This window comes from Stylophora pistillata, chromosome 2 (genome assembly GCF_964205215.1).
Source record: "Stylophora pistillata chromosome 2, jaStyPist1.2, whole genome shotgun sequence".
Classification (NCBI taxonomy): Eukaryota; Metazoa; Cnidaria; class Anthozoa; order Scleractinia; family Pocilloporidae; genus Stylophora; species Stylophora pistillata.
This window is the reverse complement of record NC_142520.1, coordinates 54,143,775-54,163,982: the sequence shown is the minus strand read 5'-3', so window position 1 is coordinate 54,163,982 and position 20,208 is coordinate 54,143,775. Positions and strand designations below refer to the sequence as shown.

The window sequence follows — 20,208 nt, the reverse complement described above, 5'->3', positions numbered from 1 at the left end:
TAAGTCTAAAAGCAACTCGCTATTTCAGTACCACACCACTCTCCCTCGACTCTAGAAACCCTCTAACTCCATTTGCCATGCTTACAGTGCTTTCAATAAGATTTGAAATAGGTGGCTACCTCGGTACAACACCCGCCGGAGAGCGACTTGATTGCAACTTAGCGTGGCGATTGCGACTTGAGCGCGGTGAAATATACACGGCGACTCGCAACAGAATAGCCGCCGGAGCTCCGGCGGGTGCCAGGTCTTATTGAAAGCACTGTGCTTATATCCTGCCTTGGCCTGCACTGAATATACAGTTGCTTTTAGACTTTCCACTTTGGCCCCTAACATCTGTCTTGTATCACTCGATTCTTTGGATGATACACACGGATTACTGACTTTCAGGCTTCACGACATCATATTAGCAATTTCTGAGATAGGGAATTCTTCTTCCAAATAACATTCAAGTACTGACTTTGGAATATCGAAAGCAGGAAGTCCGAGAGCACTTGGAAATTTCATTGGTTGTTCCGCACCAAACGTTACACAGGCTATTCTTAAAGTCATCATGTTGCACCGATTTTTTAGGCCAAGTTCCTTGAGTTCTTGCAGGGTTACAAACAATGTCAAGCAATATTTTTTCTTCTTCAAACCGATCTATCAAACCGTCCATTTTCAATTTTCTCAACACCGAACACATAGTCAACATGGTCGACATTTTGTGATTGGTGTATATACATCATGTTCGGTGACTGCAGATATCGCCACTTCTCGTCTCAGAGCCACTCGCCCACATGATCAATCGAAATGATGGGCTCTGGGGACCAGTCTCGCGAATACGATGCAAGCATGTGCTTTGGAGTAGTTTAGATGACCAAATATACTGGCTCAGTGAATACCATGTTGCAAACGCACCGAATATAATGTTCTATGAACCGAATCGCTGAGCACCGAGTAGCAAGATGTTCGCATCAAACCAGATGCTAAACTGACCACAAATCAGGTGCAAACTGACTATGGAAAAAGCACAGAGCATGACAAACTAGCCACCGAATATAAAGAAAGCTGCACCACTTAAATTGATCCAAGCACTTAGTATAAAGCGGTTAGCAGTGAGTATAATGGCTTTCGCACCAGGTATAATGTGGAAAGTACCAAGTACCTTGGATAAAGAGCCGAGTATAAGGTGACTGGCACCGATTATAGCAACCAGAGGACTGAATATCATGATACAAGCACTGAAGATGATAAGAAAAGGACCACGGGTAAGAAAAAATATCATAAGACAGTTATGGTGTTCCATACATCGGAATCATGACGGTAACATGGCTTATAAAAATCGACATTGCAAACCTGATATATCCGTCTTCTATGCTAATTCAAGAAGCTTAGTTAACAAGACGGCCCTGTTGGAATTGGAAATTGCTACTTATCGTTATGACATTATGGTCTTCACGGAAACACATTTAGACAGAACAATAATAGACAGCGAATTGTTTCCTTCAAATTACACGGTGTTCAGAAGAGACCGTCCTCACAATGGCCGTAAAGGTGGTGGTGCGTTAATAGCTACGCGGGATACAGTAAAAGTGTTCCAAAGAGAAGATCTTCCATGTGATTCTGAATTACTTTTTGTAGACATTCTTGTTTCAGGAAACAGGAAAGTTAACTTGGGGGGCTTTTATAGGCCACCCAAAAGCGACATTAATCCTCTTCTAGATCTGCAAACAGCCCTAGACAGTGTTCTTTCGACACCTAACTCCGACCTACTACTCTTAGGAGACTTCAATTTGCCCGAAATAAACTGGGAAACTATCTGTGCCTCAAGGAGCTCAGACCACACCACGCTGTTATGCGAAATTATTTACGACAACTTCCTTACCCAACTAGTCAAGGACTCAACTTGAGAGGAAAGCATCTTAGACCTAGTTCTTGTTTCTTTGCCTGACTTAGTACACGACCTAACCGTTGGTCAACCTTTCTCTGATCACAACTCGATAAATTTTTTTCTATCGAGATCCCCTCACGGGTATCGTAGGTCGGAGAAATTGGCCTATTCCTTCAGAAAGGCAGATTGGGAACATCTTCGGAATCTCTTGAATTACATCCCTTGGCATTGTACTTTTCTTGAAGACAACGTCGACCTTGTTTGGTCTGCATGGTCGGATCTACGGTAATTGTGAAGAAGAGCTCCCCAAAAAACCTGTCGGCCGCCTGTCGGTCAACTGTCGGCCGACAGTCGGCCGACAGTCGGCCGACAGGTTTTTTGGGGAGCTCTTCTTCACAATTACCAATATGTTATGTTCTGTAATCGTTTTAATCCTAAATGACGTCTTTTTCTTCAGGGTTTATCTTCAAATGTGGCTCCAAGATCACTCGGTGAAGCAAGTGAAATTAAGCCAATGAAGTCTGACGCGGCATTGAAGGTGACTCTCCTGGGCAGTGAATGGAGTTCATCAATGGGAGGCTTATCTACCATAAACAGACAGCTTGCCATTCTGTTGGCCAAAAATTCGCAAGTGGACGTCACTCTCTTTGTACCACAGTTTGCCTGTTCTGAAGAAGAGAGGAGAATGGCAACGAGTCACAATGTATCCTTGAGAGAGGCACAAAGACGCCCGGGTTATGCCGACCCCCTTGACTGGCTGAGTGCCCCACCAAGAGATCTGGCCATTGACATAGTACTGGGTCATGGAGCAAAGCTTGGTAAACAAGCTCAATTTATTAGAGAATCGCACCATTGCACCTGGATACAGGTAGTGCACACTGCACCTGAAGAACTTGGAAGGTACAAAGACTATCCTGAGGCCATTTCTAAAGGAAATGAGAAGAACAGAACTGAAGTGGAGTTGTGTAAGTTGGCAGATGCTGTGGTAGCAGTTGGACCAAAGTTGACAAAGGCTTACTCTTCCTACCTGCGCTCATGCGAGAAGCACCAAGATATCATTCAACTGACGCCGAGCACGTTCAGTGAGTTTTCTGACGTAAAACAAGCTGCAGTTGACATGGATAAGTTTAAGGTTCTAACGTTTGGCCGTGGTGACCCAGAGGACTTCAGCCTGAAGGGCTACGATATCTCTGCCAGAGCAATAGTTGAACTGAAAGACAGATCTTACCATCTGATCTTCGTGGGTGCAGCTGACGGTAAACAGGATGAGGCTGCAGCGAATTTGCTGAAGAGTGGAATTGATAAAAGGCAGCTGACTGTGAGGAAGTTCGTGCAGAATAAAGAGGAATTGAAAAAACCTTTTGTGAAGTTGATCTCTGCATGATGCCTTCCAGAACGGAGGGTTTCGGCCTGACAGCATTAGAAGCTTTGTCTGCTGGTCTTCCCATTCTTGTCAGTGGCAACTCAGGATTTGGTGAGGCATTGTGCACTGTACCAGCAGGGAAATCATTTGTTGTGGATTCTGAGGACCCTAAGGAGTGGGCAAAGGCAATTGCTGGTGTCCGAGAGAAGGGAAGATCAGACCGCCTCCATGATATTCAGCAACTGAGGAGTTCCTATGAAGAGAAGTTCAACTGGGAGGAACAGTGTGACATTCTTGTGGAGAAGATGTGGGACATTGTTCGTGGTGAGAATATTTTGAATATCCTTCAAAAAGTGTTTTTGGGGACGACTCGGCTTTCATTCCCTTATAAAGCATCATGGAAAGCTGGGACACTACAGATAAAAAGAATATGTTTAACCTGAATAGTAATCAGTGGTTTTATCGTCTTCTGGGTTGGTGTAATATTAAAAAAAGGTTTCTTTTTATCTTTTTAGCTTCTAAAAGACAAGACCCAAGATTCAGAACTCAGGAGGGCGAAGATGTGGATACGCCAACCGAACAACTAACAGTTGATTCATTACTGACTCCAAGTGAGTAACAAAATATTCATGACGCATGGCAATTGACATCCCCCAAGAGTAACATACAGGTTTGAAGAAGATTCAACATTTCTCCTTTCCTTTTCTTTCAACTTCAGGCCAGGTACGCTTTTTGAAAATGGCACTTGTGATAATATTTTGCACTGCGGAAGAGAGATGTTCTTTTTGTACCTCTGCTTTCTCCGGTTATGATCCAAAGACATGTATACACTAATTTGATTTTCTTCTACTTTCTGATATGGGCGGATGACTTGGTGTAATTTTTGTTTTAGTCGATTGAAGTTTTTATTCCATTTCACCAGAAAGCAAACATAAATTGCGTAAAACAGGAAGACTTGGGGCGTTTTTTTTTTTTGTTCTTTTTTAGTCGTGGGTACGCGAAGCGTACAAACGACTATTAGAATGGGGCAGAATATGCAAATGTGTTACTCACTCAGATGTAAACAAATAGATAATAATAACGACTTTCCGAAATTATACGGGAACACCTCTATTACATTTCCGAAGGAATGCTGCGACTTCATAATTTAACTGGACCCTTTTTTGAAGGAGTTTCGATTTTGATTAAAATACTCGTCGCAGTTAGCAAATGTGCTAACTGTGACGTCAAAGCTCTTTGAAATACTAAAGGTGTAACTCTGAGTGAAGACGCTTAATGCAATTGCTTTTCCGCGATCATCTTTCGCCATCATTTGCATTATTGTGGAATATTCCTCGCCGTTCCCTGGTATATTTTGTTTTTGACAAAGCGTCCAGGCCACAATCGTTCTTAAATACAATTTCAAGCCTTCATTCTTCTCACTGCGAGCCGTCAGTATTTACATCGTTATATATCGCTAAAATGAGTAACTGGCGAATTTTTATAGGGGAAAGCGAGGCGTTGTTTTCGTGATTGACCAATTGTTTAAGTTTCTGATGGTTTTACCTCTCATCTGTTTGGTAACTACGCAAACATTAATTTGTAAAAATTATTGTGTGTACACCCCTGAAAGTTAAAAATATATCAAGTCGAAGGAATAGTTTTTGTTATTATTACTTAAATAACAGTTTTCAAAATTTCCAGTCTGCATTCTGTACCCAATCTGCAGTCTGTAGTCTGCATTTTGCACCCAGTCTGCATTTCGTACCCGGTTTACAGTCTGTATTTTGTACTGACCGATAGCTAAAATGTGAATTCTGACCATTCACCCAACATAATCCCAGCAGTTCAAAGTAATACCATGTAGTTTCAATTGTATCAGGGAGTTACCCATTGGAATTTAATTATCTTCAAAACTCATTCCAACGCGATGTATCCACGACTTATTCACAGTTTCCTTTGATTTTTCACGAAACGAAGCCCAAGTTGAAATGCTGTTGCTATCAAAACGTGTATTTGTACCGGCTATTCAGAGTGTAGTCGTTTTCCGACACAATAATGAAGTAATCATATATTAATGCGATTAATCCTTCATTTATACGAGGTCTAACCCTAACCGCGGTTTTCAATCAATAAATGTCCTTCCTAAATTTCATATAGTTTAGAACGCGGTTTCGTCAGAAAACGGCTTAGTGAAGTTTGTTTAAATAACCGGCGCTGGGGTTCTTTTTCCAGTTATGCAAATATGTCAGAGTGTAAACCTTGTTGTAAATTTTTCCTTATTGGATCTTCTCTCTTGACTTTTAGTATATTCGTTTGCAAATAAAAAGTCACAATTTATCATTTCAAGGCTCAGTAGCTGGACAATACACTGGTTGTTTAGTGGTTGAAGCCCTTTTTTCCTTTTTTACCCCCAAACCTCTCTGTAAAGATGGGGAATTGTTTCGTTTCTTTCATGCTGTTAGATTAAAAAAACCTTTTTGTCCCTTCTAGGTTCTCTTGACCGAATCATCCGGGAACTTCAGCAGATGCAACTTAAGGCAAGCAAAGTCAAGAGCAGAACAGATTTATCATTGGGGCTGATGGCTACTGCATCAGACAAGGGCTTCACGATATCTGACAATCAAGGATTAGGAAATTGCATGTTCTATGCCTTGTCAGAACAACTGGAAATTGTTAAAGGAATCAATCACACATGGCACGTTAAGACGAACCTTGGTTCAGTACCTCAGAAGTAATCCAAAACTAGTAAGTTGACGTTAATATGTCAAACGGAGTTTGTCACTTGCTGTTCTTTTTAAGGTGAAGTGTGAAAACGGGTCAATACCACCAGAGCATATCCCAGTGTTCACGGCAGAATTTTATTATTCAAGAAGCTGCACAATGATGTTGGTTACAGTTGAATCCATTTGTTACTTAATGTGGCCTTCGAAGTAGCAGACTTTTACGGTTTTAGTCATTTAATATTTCGATTTAAAAAATGCCCCCCTTAAATATCCATCAGATAACACTAAACAGAATTCCAGTTATTCTCTTAATAATGGATCTTTCCTGTTGTTTTTCTGCTGTTTGCGAATCCTTGTTGTTCCACAATAAATTGCTAATTAACGGTCGTCTCGTACCATTCTTGCAAAAAATTACTCCATGACTCGTACTCCACGCGCTCAAGTTCCGATCCACAATCCTCTTTAACTTTGTTTCTTGAACTGATTTTCTTACAGCCGAATGGAACAGATCTGTTTCACTTTGTCCATGGACATCAAACATGGACTGAATACTTAACACACATGGAACAAGATGGCGCTTGGGGTGATCACGTGATTCTGTGTGCCGCAGCAAACTGCTATGAAACCTGCATTCGTGTGGTCAGCAGTCTACCCCATAGCAATGATGTAATGATTACGCCACATTCTCCAGTTGACGAAAGCAAAGCACTTGTACTGGGACATATTCACAAGGTGCACTATGTCAGCCTTCAACCCGCTCAAGGTACAGCTCATTACAGCACAGTTAGTAATTTTAGGCTTAGTTTCATAACAGTGTATTTCGTTTAACGTGTTACATAGAATTATAAATCGTCCTCTTAACTCTTAGATGACAGTAAATTCAGGCTTTAACGTCAAGGCTTTTTCTCCATTTTCCTATCCATTCTCTTTCTTTGCTTATTTAACATACGTCATAACGTGAGTGGTTTTCATAAACTTCTTTCCAGCACTAATTGACGGTTAATCGCCCACTAGATTGAAACAGCATTTCATGCAGTTTATTCTCCTTTGCTTTCTAATCGTTCTGTTGTGTTTGTTGTTTTTACAGGTTAAAAGACAGGCTATCTACACAGTCACTATACTCGGCCCAGACCTCTGTAAAGAAAACCCGACCGAGTGAAGATCTCTCCAAACGTTTCCCGTTGGGCGAAAGAAGAAACAAAGTCTTTCAGAAGTTTAAAAGTTTTCCTTTCGGAAGTAGTCTCTCTCGATAAACTGAGTATTTGTCACGGTGTATATAATTCTGTAAAAACAGAAAATCATCAAGATAAGACAATTCACGGAAAAATCATTTCGCTATGTTACTGAAAGCGCCAGAAAAAATTTTAATTTCGGTTTAGACTGTAGATGGACGGTGGACGAGGTGGATGGTCAATTTGAAAACACGCAACTTGAACAATTCACGTGGAATATTTTTGTTTCCATAAAGCGCGATGAAGCATTTTTAAATAAATTTCAATGTTTAAAGTGTAGGTTTGAAACATTTTGTTGGTGTAGTAGATTTATTTCTTAAATACTTGCTGTGCTTGTATACGCATCTTGTAAACCCAGCTAGAGCGGTTAGTGCTCACAAATCACAAAAATATCTAAACAAATACGCTTTTTATGACACGATTTAGGGATACTAGCGTTTCTGTTCTCCTAGGTCTCTCCTCAATGCAGCTTTGTTAATACTTATTCTAAATTTCCGATAAAAAGAATTCAAGAATATCTGCAGCTGTTTTAGACAGCATCCGTGATCATAGCCACACCGTTGACTGGGTATGGGAGATGGGCGGGAACGAGGAGGGAAGATAAGAAATTTTATACGGAGATTTATCGAATGTACAAGTGATAGTTTATTGGCAGCGAAAGTAAATAAGTGCACCCCTCCCCCCTGATTATTTCCTCTCCTACCCTCCCCTTCCCCCTTCAGTTGCAGCGACCCATTAAGGCGAACACTTCGTGAAAAACTGTCGATGGGGATAGCCATGATTAGGAAGAGAATTTTAGAATTAGCCGTATAAAATGGCCACAATGTCAACGTTAGCCGTGAAAGTCATCTTCCCTAGGGGCCCTCATTTGACTGTCGCATCTGTAGTAAAAGGCAAGATCAGTGACCGTGACTTTCTACTTATTGACCACCGATTGATTTGACTATTCAAGCTTCAAAACGTAGACCTTGTAGAACCTCTCTTTTGAGCCATTCGCTTTAAGTGCCTCCATATTAAAAAATAAACCACCATTATTCCACTGGAAAGATTTGACCCTTCCAGTTCAAATTCCCTTCCCCAGCTTGGTAAGAGGAACTGAAGCACCGGTCGTTTTTGAGGCAACGGCAACTTTAGCGACCGAAAGAGCCTGGGAAGAGAACAACGTCGTTCCCGCCAAAATATAAACGTTAAGCAGCTAGACGAGGTTTGCGGCGGCGACGTCGGTAGCAAGCTCTGTTCGCTTTTAAGATAAGCTGTGTGAGAGCATGTCATCCTTCAGTGAGATGAGAAATCTGCTTCTTTTTTTGTACGATAGTAAAATCATCAGTGACGAAGAATTTTTGACCTTGTACGAAAGTTACAGTTCCAAGAATCCAGAATTCCCTTACAGCTCATACCCTGAGTTTGATTTCGACCAGATGGATGAATCAGTGTTTAGCGGAGTTCAGAGTGCGAAAACAGGACATAACGTTATTGGCAAATGTCCTTCAATTACCAGACACTATCCACTGTCCACAAAGAACAACGTGTCACCGAACTGAAGGGCTTTGTATGCTTCTGAAGCGCTTCTCGTATCCATGTCGCTATTCAGACATGATTTATCGTTTCGCAAGACCAGTTCCTGAGATAAGTATGATTACCAATACAATGATGAATCATATTTTTTTGAGCCATGGTCATCGTATTTCACAATGGAATTTTGATATATTGAGTCCGCCAATGCTACAGGAGTATGCAGATCTTATTCATGCAAAAGGTGCACCTCTCAGCAACTGCTTTGGGTTTATTGATGGAACAGTCAGACCAATTTCTCGCCCAGGCCAACACCAAAGAATAGTGTACAATGGCCATAAACGTGTACATTCCCTCAAGTTTCAGTCCGTCGCTCTACCAAATGGACTCATTGGAAATATGTATGGGCCTGTCGGTAAGTTATGTTCACTGGGATGCCATGAATATAAGCTGCCACATAAGGTTTCTTTAATTTATTAATTTTATTTATCCCTTTTTGTATGCAGAGGGGAGAAAACATGAAGCAAGCATGTTGGTAGATTCCAATCTTCTCCAGGAATTGGAAAGGAATGCATTTTCCCCAACTGGCCAACCCATGAGTGTTTATGGTGATCCCGCCTATCCGCTGCGAATACACCTACAGGCCCCATTTCGCCATGGTGTCCTCACACCAATGATGGAACAATTCAATTTTGACATGAGTTCTGTTAGAGTAACGGTGGAGTGGCTCTTTGGTGACATCATCAGCGACTTCAAGTTTTTGGATTTTAAGAAAAACCTGAAAATTGGAATGAGTAGTGTGGGAAAAATGTATCTTGTATGTGCACTTCTTAATAATGCTGTTACCTGCCTATATGGAAACAAAACCTCAGAGTTTTTTGGTCTAGACCCTCCTTCATTGCAGTATTATTTTAGATAAATTCTCTCAAATAAACCGAGCAGAAATGAAGGCCATTTTAATTAAACACAAATTCATTAAGTACTTGAATTCTTCTTGGTGGTCAACAATGCAGAAGTGATCAAACTTGTAACAATAATAATGAATGAACTTGGATTTTTTTTCGAATTCACAAAACGCAAGTAAATAATAAGACATCAATTTCAACAAATACCTGTCTTTTTTCTGAAACAAATAAACACCGACTTTACATGTTCATACTGAGGGAAAATGTCATTCCTTCTTCTCAAGAAGCTTTTCAATAACCGACAGAATGGCTTGATTTGTTTGTTGTTGTTGCTGTAAGACAGTCACCATCACTCGCTGATTCTGCTCTTGCTCTAGTCTTCTTAGATCCAGCTCTTGTTGTCGTAATTCTCGCTCAGTCTTGACTTTCTCTTGCATGAATTCAACTAGTGGTTCGGTGCGAGCACTTCTCCGTTGGCGCTTCGGTTTCTCCACGCATTCGTCGCCATTCTCTGTTGACTTTCGCTTTTTCGTTTCGCTGTATCGCTCTAAAGCTTTCTGCCTTATGTCCTCTGCCTTGCTTTTATCTTCTTTTTGCTTTCTTGACTGAGCATCACCAACTTTGTTTAAGCTTTCTTCTTTCCCGACGAGGTCTTCTAGCAAAACATCTATTTCAGACATATCGTACACGGATATTCCACTTGCAGTTTCTTCTTGATGCATCTTAGCCTTATACTTCTTCTGGAGAAGAACCCATCGGTCTCTTACTGCCCTCTTGTCTTTGAGATGAAAACAGAGTGTCTTCACTTGATTTAACTTTTCTGTGATCGATTCCCACCTTTCTCCCCTGGCAACACTTCCTTTTTTGAATGAAAACAAATCGCTCGCCAGGATTTCTCGAAGCAAAATAACATCATGATCTTCAGTCCACTCCATAGCTCTAAAAGCAAAATACGACAATTCATCTATTTGACCGATGGTCGAGGAAAAATGTAAACTTGTTAAGATAAACATAAAAATATTTTCCGTTGAAATGTCTTCGAAAGACTCAATAGTTAAGCTTACTTTGCCTTTCCATCGGAGGCGGGCGCCGACATCTTTTGCTCAAAGCTACGAGAAATGAAAATGTCCGTGTGTTTATCTATATTTGAGTATACAGTTTGAACAACATGAAAGAAAATAATTCTAAAAAGGTAACAAGAGCAAAATAAAATGTTACAACAAGTTTGAGCCAAGCTAGTGAGGGAAAAATACTCACGTTCTGGATACAACGCCAAAATGAGGGTTCTCACGTTCGCGCGAAACGAAGGCGACTTGACAGACAACTCCAGAACGCCTACCGGAACAAAAAGTCACTTCAGGTCACCGTCGCCGTCGCAAAATAGCCTGGTGCTTAAGTTCTCTAAGGTTCAGAGGACGACAGCCAAAAGCCCGTGGGTTGCCCCAGATGTGAAGCTGCGAATTAATCGATGTACAGCGTCACTGACACCGATTCAACAATTTTTTAACTTGAAAATCTAAAAAAAGAATGTCAATTAGTACGCCAAGTAAAAATAATGCGATTGAGTTAATAACCACACCTATATAAAAAAAAGACAAACTAAAATTATAAGTGGATCTTTCCCTACAATGAAATTCGAGCAGAAAAACGCAAACACGAGGTAAAAAGGTTGCAAGGAGATGTATTTTCAAACAATAAAACTCGGTAAGAAAGAAAATTTTGACGAAAATACCTTGAGCTGGAAGGTTATAACAACTTACTATGGCAGGACAGGGTTGTGGTAAATCCGAGCGTTCTGGTCAGTTCTGACTTGAGCTTAACCTGAACCGATTGTGAGTTATACCGCATGGGGAAAATGATAATTGGAAATTTCCTACGAAATGCGATACTTGGATTTTAGAATATTGATGATTTTCAAAAGCGTCCCATGGGCTCCAAATTAAATGAAATGGTCCCGTTTACTTAAACAATACCTCGATCCTTCGTACACAAATCTATAAAATTAATATGGGCCTGCTTTCTTTCGCGCTTTTCATGAGTAACTTCATTTGCCTCTACTCGGGGCACTGATATCCGCCATTTCACGGCTACCGACGCTCGTTTTAGTCTTTGTGAATTTTTTAGGATGAAGAGGCATGTGTGGAAAAAAAAACCATACCACGTCGCTATGTTCACCATAAGGTGTCTCTGACTGAAATATGAGGATAGTCATTTATCGGTCGATGTGCCGCCTCTTACGCGGTCTTGAAAAAAAGTCGCTCTTAATACCTCAAGAAGACGCAGAAAATCCGGAAAACCCCTTTATCAAACTCGTAAAGATTTCAAAGCGAAAATCTCAAGAATGTGCTCCCGAAGAAAAAGGAACAAAAATTAAGCTTGTTCTCCGCTAGATGAAACTCCCGCAAATTTTCATTGTACACTGTATGTGTCATTATCAAATGATCTGAGGATCATGGAATGGTTTGTAGAATGAATCAAGCGTGAAACAGGACCTAACCTCGGTCATCAAGTCTGGAAGAAGTAAAAAAGAGATCCCCAGCAGTAACTAAAGACTGCATATGAAGATCAAGCATCGTACATTTTACTTCTTACGCATATTTCTTACCTTGGAATATTCGCATTTTACTGTCTGGGATTTGCTCTTAGTAGAGTATCATGCTGTGTCATATGAATGTACATACCACTGCAGTTTCCAATGTCGCTCCTTATTTGATTAAATCCATGGAAACGAGTTTTGATTGTAGTACACGTGAAGTTTTGTAGTTTTGTTTATTCGTATCCGTGTAGTTATTCCTGTGTTTGCTCGGAAACTCAAAGTATCATATTGTTTAAATATTGTCCAGTCAGCCAACCAGTTGCCGGTCATTCACTAAGATGACATGTAGTCAGTCAATCAGTCAATCAGTCGTACAGTCAGTCGGTCCAACGACTATGCTCATTGTATTGTTTTGAGTTTTTGAGTAAGCCCTTACACTCTCATAATCCATTACTTCACTCATGATTGCACACCGGAATCAGGTTGTTCAAAGATGGGTTAAGAAAACCCAGGGTGAGTGTGAAATCTGATTTTAGATCTCAAAGCTTTGAAAGAAAATTCAATATGATTTTTTTTTTGTCTACAATTTGTTAATAAGATGTTCTGAAAAGAAAAGAGAAGATTGTCCGAAAAGGCTTTTAAACAAAGAAATAGAGAAACCATGGTTAATTAACCCTGGGATTGCACTAATCAGCCTTTGAAGAACTGGGCCTGGAAGGCTTGCAGAAATGCTAGCGTTGGAGGTTACGTGCAGTGGATCATCATCAGCATTGTTAATCATTAGCGGGAACAATGTTGGACCGAGTTTTGTTCCCTGGGGAACGCCGATGCACCGCGTGCTTAGGGGTGTTAACCCGCGGGGACTGCCTGTGCGCTAGACTAGGTTGCCAAAATATGATGTTATGATCACTTGAGCCTCGCGGGGCATGGATAGGTGGGCTGCTATAGAGGTTATGCATATTTGTTACAATAAGATCTAAGATAGTAGAGTCTCCAGTAGGTTGTTGAACGACTTGCTTTAAACTGTGATGAGAAACCAGGTCGCTACAATCGAAATCGTTGAGATCGTTTAGAAGAACCAGACCATGGTCAGGATGTTCGTCAAACAGACGATCAGTAGCATTAAATAAATAGTCATTCAGTTCTTTGTGACTTTAGGCAGGTCTATCTGGAGGGTGATAAACAACGCAGATAGCCATGCCAGATAAAGGTCTAAGCAGGCGTTTGGGGCGCAAAAGTGAGCCACAGGCATTGGGTTCGGGTTTTCTAAGTCCAATCGCCGCCTACAAGGTATTACGTCGTTCAAGTAAACGCAGATTCCGCCAGCTCGGCCAGCTACTCGATCTTTGCGGAAGACTGAGATCGAAAGCACTGATTGATAAAAGGCTGTCATCGATATTACTACGCAACTACGACTCTGTGATAGCGACTAATAAGTCAACTGGATACGTTGCCAGTAATGCTGTTAATTCGTCTAGCTTTAGAAAAAGGGAACGTGCATTCAATAAGTAAAGCGACTTGGTAGCATTGCTTTCTGACTAGTAATCAAGTTGTTGTTGTTGTTGTTGCTACTGCTACTGCTGTTACCGCACATGTTGTTTAGAGCGGGGGCTACCATGGGTAAAGGCTCAATAACACGTGCTGATGGAGCTTCACGGCTTTTGTGAGCCTCACAGGAATCACTCTAGTGAAAATTATTCAACAATTACATGAGTCAACCATCCTTAAAGAGCCGAGCAATCATATTTATCCATCAAACTTAAGGTACTTGTTTTAAAATTTTGAGAGTCACTATAAATGCTAATTCCTTACATGATTTCTAGCCATGATATCTTTAACTATGCAAAACACTGAGTTCCACTAATTACCAAAACAACGACTTTCTGTGAGCAGAAAGAAAGTAAAAATAAGACAAATTAAAAAAAAAAAAAAAAAACCATCAACCTATGGAGTCTGAGGGGTTTGTCCTTGTTTGGCAAAGTGAACATCAAACAATCGTTTCTGAGTCATACCAAATTAAAGCTGTTATGTGTTTCGACAATATTGGAAACTCGACAAGAAATCATTCAACAGATGGAGAGGATAATATATAAATTTTTGTGGAAAGGTGCAGATAAATTGACTAGACTGTTAGTCATGAACTCCCTGAAGAACGGTGGTCTGAATCTTAAGAGATCTTGAAATTAAATGAAAGCCCTAAGGTTTCCTGGATTCCACAGGTTCTCGACGAGCGAGTAGGTCCATAGAAGTGGTATTTTCAATTGCATTTCATTTGAAAAAATTATGGAGGAACTCTACTCTTAAAATGCAATTATGATGTAAGGGATCTCAATTTAAGTTTAAACGGTTTTTATCAACAGTTACTTGACTGGTAGGCAGCTTTAAGAAATGGTTTCTCTGATATTAACTATTCCCATTATGTAATTTGGAATAATAAAGAGATAAGAATTAATAACAAATCTATCTTCTATAAAAAATATAGAGAGTGCGGAATTATTCATTTAAATGATCTATTATTTAATTTGTAGAATATACGCTCTTTTCAATACCTATAGAATGCAGGGCTTGATTCCAATGTTTTGACATGGTCTGCCTTACGATTGTCTGTGTCTGAGGACAAGTTATCCTCTTTTCCACCGGTGGAATTTGGTCCTGGGACGTTCAAATAAAATATCATCGAATTCCACACGTACTCAGCTCAGTCAAAACAGTTCTGTTCCCTGCTAATTGTTAATAAAGCTAAATATATGAATGGACTGTTAACTCTTTCAGCCGATTTGGAACTTTCAACCCCGTTACATGAATTATTCTCGATCCCCCACAGCGCGGCTAGTAATCCTAATGTCTGTTCTTTCCAATATAAATTATTAAATAACATCTTGTTTACAAATACCAAAATTATTTAAAATTGGGTTAGTTGAGTCAAAGATGTGTTCCTTTTGTGCAATTTACAAAGAAGAGAAAACTTTTACCATGTCTTTTATGACTGCACGTATGCGCGAGCGCTTTGGAACAGGTTTTGCAATTGTTGATCTAATTTTCGGAGTGAAAATCTGAACATACTCTCTAAAACAAGTTATAATTGGCTTTTTAAATAGAAATGACCTGTTAAATTATTTTATCATGCTCAGTAAACTGTGTATAAGGGAGTGTAGAAGGAAGAAGTCAATCCCAAAGTTTAATTTGTTTCTACGCAAAGTAGAAGCTTATAAGAAGGAGAGTGAAAAACTTATTGCCTTAAGAAACAAGAAGCTTCAAGATTTCGGGAGAAGATGAGAACCATTATTGTGTGAGAATTTTAGTTGTGATACTGTGCGCCAGGAGGAAATATATTGATGGCTCACTAAAAATCTGCATTGTCTATTTTCATTATCAACTAAAAGTCTAATTGAAGTATTTGCACCATCCCTGTGAGGTATTGTGCTGTCTACCTCCCTAGAATATATATTATAAGTTAAGTATTAATTGTAATAGGGGTAGCGTTGTCAGTAATGTAAACATTGTTAGTATTGTAATTACTGTAAGTGATTTAAGTAATATTAGCAATGTACTGTTATATGTATTTAATAAGTATAAGTAATCGCATGGGGCCGAGTAAAATTAAGGTTTAATATCACTTGTGTTTTCGGAAGTTGCTGAAATTGCCCGAGTCGCGCAGCGACGAGTGCAATTTCTGCAACTTCCGAAAACACAAGTGATATTAATCCTTAATTTTACGAGGTACCATGTGATTACTTGTTCATAATATAAGGGGCAAAATGTTTTCTTACTGATCTCGTGCAAAACGGGACGCCATTGTTACAAAACAAACAGAAATTTCTTTACCTTGGCAGCCGTTGCTAAGCGATTTTCAGCCAATCATTTTCAAGTAATTTTGCCCGGGGCAGTTACAAAAATTAAGAAAAAATGCCCTCTGTCTAGACCAATCACAATTCAGTAATTTTGCCCCTTATATGATAATAATTATAATAGCAATAATGATAATAAGGATAATAATAATAAAACATTCATTGATGTTAAACCAATTTCAGCATCTAAAAAGAAATTTTTTACGCAGTAATTAAAAGAGAAACGTAATTTAATTGAAATTTGGCCATTTTTGACACCTAAGCATAGATAATGAAATTCTGAGCTTTGGACTCTGCTAGAGTCTTGTCTCGGTCGAGTGACGTGAGGTGTGATCAAGTTACTCGTCCAGAACGTTATCTTACATCCTGACCCCAGGCCCTGATATATAGCGCTGCAGGACACGTGTTTCTCCACCCGTGGGAAGATTGGAGACGAGGCGTCGGAGTCGAGGAGAGGTTTGCTGGAGGTCTGACACTAATTATCAGAGCGGGCTTCGCTCAAGGTCTCATATTTTCGAAGAATTGCTTGAACAGAAGCGCTACCATTGAAGGTCTGCTCACAGGCTATCAAAACATTGTCTTGGCTTCCTTATCAGCATTGAAACATCCTCTACAAATTCTGAGATCAGTAGAATCCTCATTCCCTGATTATAAATTCAACAAATTGATTACAAAATACAAAAAGCACAGGACGTTCTCTTGAACCATGTAAAAAGAAAGAAAAAAAAAACAACAGAATTTAATTTGTCGTAGTATCATTACTTTGTCAATTAACCCAGCGTTATAGTTAGGTAGTGATGTAAATATGTAATAAAGCTGATAAGTAAGTTATCAAGTTATTTTTTATTTCTTTCGGTCACCACAAGGTAAGATATAGTTTACGGAGGGGTGTATCAGAAAGAGGACAATATCTTTGGGGTCTGGTTTCATTTATTTATTAACCCGTTCATCTATCATTAAATTATTTCTTCCACAACCAAGGAGTTTATCTGATTCCGCTGAATAAATTACTGTTACCAGACTTGCCAGAACGAATGAATGACCGAGCTGACCAGAAATTCTAACTGCTCACCGTTAGCATTCAGGAGACGGTGTTCGTGAGGTGTTCGTATTTTCTGTACGACGTTAGCCAGTAAGAATCTCATTTGAGATGATGGACAAAAAGGACTGTGTGACTTAACTAACCTTTCTTGTCTTTCCTGTATTTTTGCTGATAATAAAATCTCTCCGAAGCTCATAGAAGCTCTCCGCCACCCACTCCGGCAAAGCGACCAAACCTTTCCCTGCCCTCCCTCACTCGGGAAGCCTTGCTACCTCTCATGACTGGAGAGAAAGTTCTAAGTAATTACTGGGGCATTCTGTTTACGCATGCGTTAAATCTTTTGGAATGAAAGAGTCCTGGCGCCATTTTGATTTCTCGAGCTTGCGATGGGGGGTTTCTCTGGGTGATCTACCGATCTTCTAGGGGAGATCATGGAACGAGATGAAAGAAAGTTAAATACCTACATACATTTCTTACGCTCTGGGTACTTCTAGAGTTTCCTTCGACTTCCCATTAAAGGATTTTTTACGATCAAACTGCCTAAAAACAGCTAAGAGATTGGCAAATCCACGGGATTTAAATTAACATCAGCTGATTTCCGGATGTTCCCACAAGTGCCAAAGCAATTAAGGTGAGTCTGCAGACCTTAGAATTTGTGTTGTGATAAACTTGGTGTGTGTATTTTAAGACGATCGTAAGGCAGACGGCCCCTTTTAACGCGGGAATTTTGATGTTATTCTGAATTTGCATTAGCTTTGGAGTCAAATTTCTCTAAATCCTACCGGTGCCCCGACTTAAAAATATTGCTCTTAATAGAGAGCTTAAGCACCAGACGTTCTTGAGGTCAAGAACACCTACGGGAAGTCATTAGAGGAACTATGTACATACTGCGCATGTCATGACGTTCGCGTGGTCACGTCGCCAGAACGCCACGTTTCAGGTTGAAGGTAGGACGCTACAAAAATATGCTGTTATTTTGTTTTTAGGAGATAAATTATTGACTCAAAACCACAAAAAGCTCTTCTGCTTTTCATTATGTGTTTAAAAAAACGTTTTCGTAGCGCGTAAAGTGGTTTTTGCTTAATGGATAGTGATTCGCGCTTTCGTTTTGAAGCGCTACTGTAGCTTTGAAGGTTTCTGATGTATGGTTGCCGTTTATTTTTGTACTGGTTGCCAGAGGAAGCAAGTGAAACTAAAAAGCAAATACAGATTTTTTAAAATATTGAATAGCATTTGAGCGTTTAACGAAATTTTAACTTACAATTCGTAGGCCATTCCATACCTCTTATAGATCTTTTGGTGATTTCTGGCTGACCGTTATCTTGAATATTGAGTTCTTCGCGACTTTAAATAAAAAGAGGGGTTGGTCCCCAGACTCCTTGGGACAACGCTCTGGCGCCAAAACTATAAAACACTAAGCGCAAATCACTTTGCCCGAGTGCGGAAATTAAGAGTTTAACTCTAGTTGAGCAACGAATTGTCATTTAAGATTGAAAGATTCATGCAAGTGTTCATTGTTCTTGAATTAATGTAAACTAAAATAGTCCTGCATCAAGCTCTTCCTTTAATGCAATCAAACACAGTTTGTGAATAGGTCTGTCGTACTCTCCGTCTCTTGTTTTGATTCTCACTTTTCGTACAAGGCTGTCGTTTCCAGGATAGGTGCCTATAATACACGCCATTTTCCATTCACATCTTTTGTGTTTGGGATCTAGCTCCAATACAAGATCACCAGTCTGAATGTTGTCTCGCACGCGAAACCACTTGTTTCTTGGTAACAAGTTTGGGGCGAAATATTTCATCTAACTCCTCCAGAAATCAGCGACTCTGTTTTGTGTGCTTCTGAGTAATTGTCTCGGATTGGTTCTTTCCTCTGGTTCTGGCTGTGGCGGTGGATTGTGATGGCCTAGAAGAAGGTCGTTGGGAGTGATCGGTGGTACTTCCCAGATATCATCGGAACTGGGGTACAGCGGTCGTCCGTTGACTAGGAAGGTAACTTCTGACAAGAATGTTCTCCATTGTTCCTCAAAATAGGCTTGGTTCTTGCAAGTGGCGTTAAGTGCTTGTCTGACTGACTCAATTAGGGTCTCCACAACTCCGTTTTGGTGACTCGCATGTGGTGTTCCACTCTCATCTGAACTCGCAGCCAAATTTATCGGAGAGGACTCTCTTTATCTTAGGAAAATCCCAGTTCTGTGTGGTTTCCTTTAGGTAACCTTGGGCACCTACAAAATTTGTTCCATGGTCTGACGAGCATACACTGGGGTAACCCCGAAGGCAGGCAAATCGTCGAAAGGCCATCAAGAATGCATCTGAGGTTTTATCAGTGACCAGCTCTAGATGGATCGCACGTGAAGTCATACAGGTGAAGATGATCACTTGGGCCTCTTTTAAAGTCTTGCGGGCGAGCTTAATCTGTATTGGTCCGAACATGTCCATGGCAGTGTTTGAAAATGCCGGGAAGCCAGCTGCTACTCTTAGGTTTGGAATCTGTCCCAGGAGCTGGTTGAGGGGCCTTTTCCGTAGTTTTCTGCATGTGACACACTTTGAGGTGACGGTCTTAGCCATTCTGCGGAGTCCAATGATCCAAAATCTTTTTCTGGCCTCGTGCATTAAACTCTTATAGCCACAGTGCCCACTTCGTTCGTGGGGAGCACGCAGAAGCAAGATTACAAACGGGTGGTCTTGTGGTAAGATAATAGGCTTTCTCAATTCTTCAGGGAGAGATCTGATAACTTCAAGGCGACCATGCGCACGAAGGAGACCGTCTTCACCCTTCTTTCCACCAGTTTCTTATCCAATCTCCCTTCGTCTACGGGAAATTTACTCCACTTCAGAAGACGGGCCTCGGCAGCCTTCAGTTCCGGAGCTGAAATGGGTCCTGACTCCGGGTTCATTTTTCGTGCGTTGCGAATAAAACGACAGACGTAGGCAAGAGTTCTCCGTATTTTGGAGTCCGTAGAACAAGTTTTCAACAAATGTGAAAGGATAGGATTTCCTTCAGATTCAGGCTGATTTAGTTCAGGGCATACTTCTGCGAAAGCATTGTAATGTTTACTGGCTTTTTTCTCTTTTTGAAATGCTTTCTTCTCTTTTAATGCTTTCTTCTCTTTTAATGCTTCGGGATCGTCCACTTGAGCGTTAACTTGGGTGTGGTCTTGAAAGTTGGGCCATTTTTCTTCTGGCAACTTTAGA

General features: G+C 40.3%; 2 protein-coding genes, 1 long non-coding RNA gene and 1 pseudogene across 4 annotated transcripts in view; 2 read left to right on the top strand and 2 right to left on the bottom strand.

Moving 5' to 3' along the window:
• The window catches only part of LOC148740388 (uncharacterized), a 77,156-nt pseudogene extending 69,707 nt beyond the window's left edge, over positions 1–7,449 (top strand). The window contains exons 9-13 of the transcript XR_015997103.1: positions 2,328–3,557; positions 3,749–3,844; positions 5,706–5,960; positions 6,434–6,701; positions 7,026–7,449. The product of XR_015997103.1 is annotated as an uncharacterized LOC148740388 (transcript). The remainder of the gene's footprint in view (positions 1–2,327; positions 3,558–3,748; positions 3,845–5,705; positions 5,961–6,433; positions 6,702–7,025) is intronic.
• Positions 1–20,208, bottom strand: part of LOC148740383 (uncharacterized) — a 120,024-nt gene that overhangs the window by 66,275 nt on the left and 33,541 nt on the right. The gene's annotated exons all lie outside the window — the stretch shown is intronic.
• On the top strand, positions 8,277–9,826 carry LOC148740387 (uncharacterized). Its single transcript, XM_088750655.1, has 2 exons — positions 8,277–9,097; positions 9,189–9,826. Exons 1-2 carry the CDS (start codon positions 8,593–8,595, stop codon positions 9,599–9,601), a joined length of 918 nt encoding a protein of 305 aa, XP_088606781.1. The 5' UTR covers positions 8,277–8,592; the 3' UTR covers positions 9,602–9,826.
• On the bottom strand, positions 9,812–10,811 carry LOC148740386 (uncharacterized). The gene is made up of 2 exons (XM_088750597.1): positions 10,652–10,811; positions 9,812–10,526 (listed from the first exon to the last, which is right to left on the bottom strand). Exons 1-2 carry the CDS (start codon positions 10,681–10,683, stop codon positions 9,854–9,856), a joined length of 705 nt encoding a protein of 234 aa, XP_088606723.1. The 5' UTR covers positions 10,684–10,811; the 3' UTR covers positions 9,812–9,853.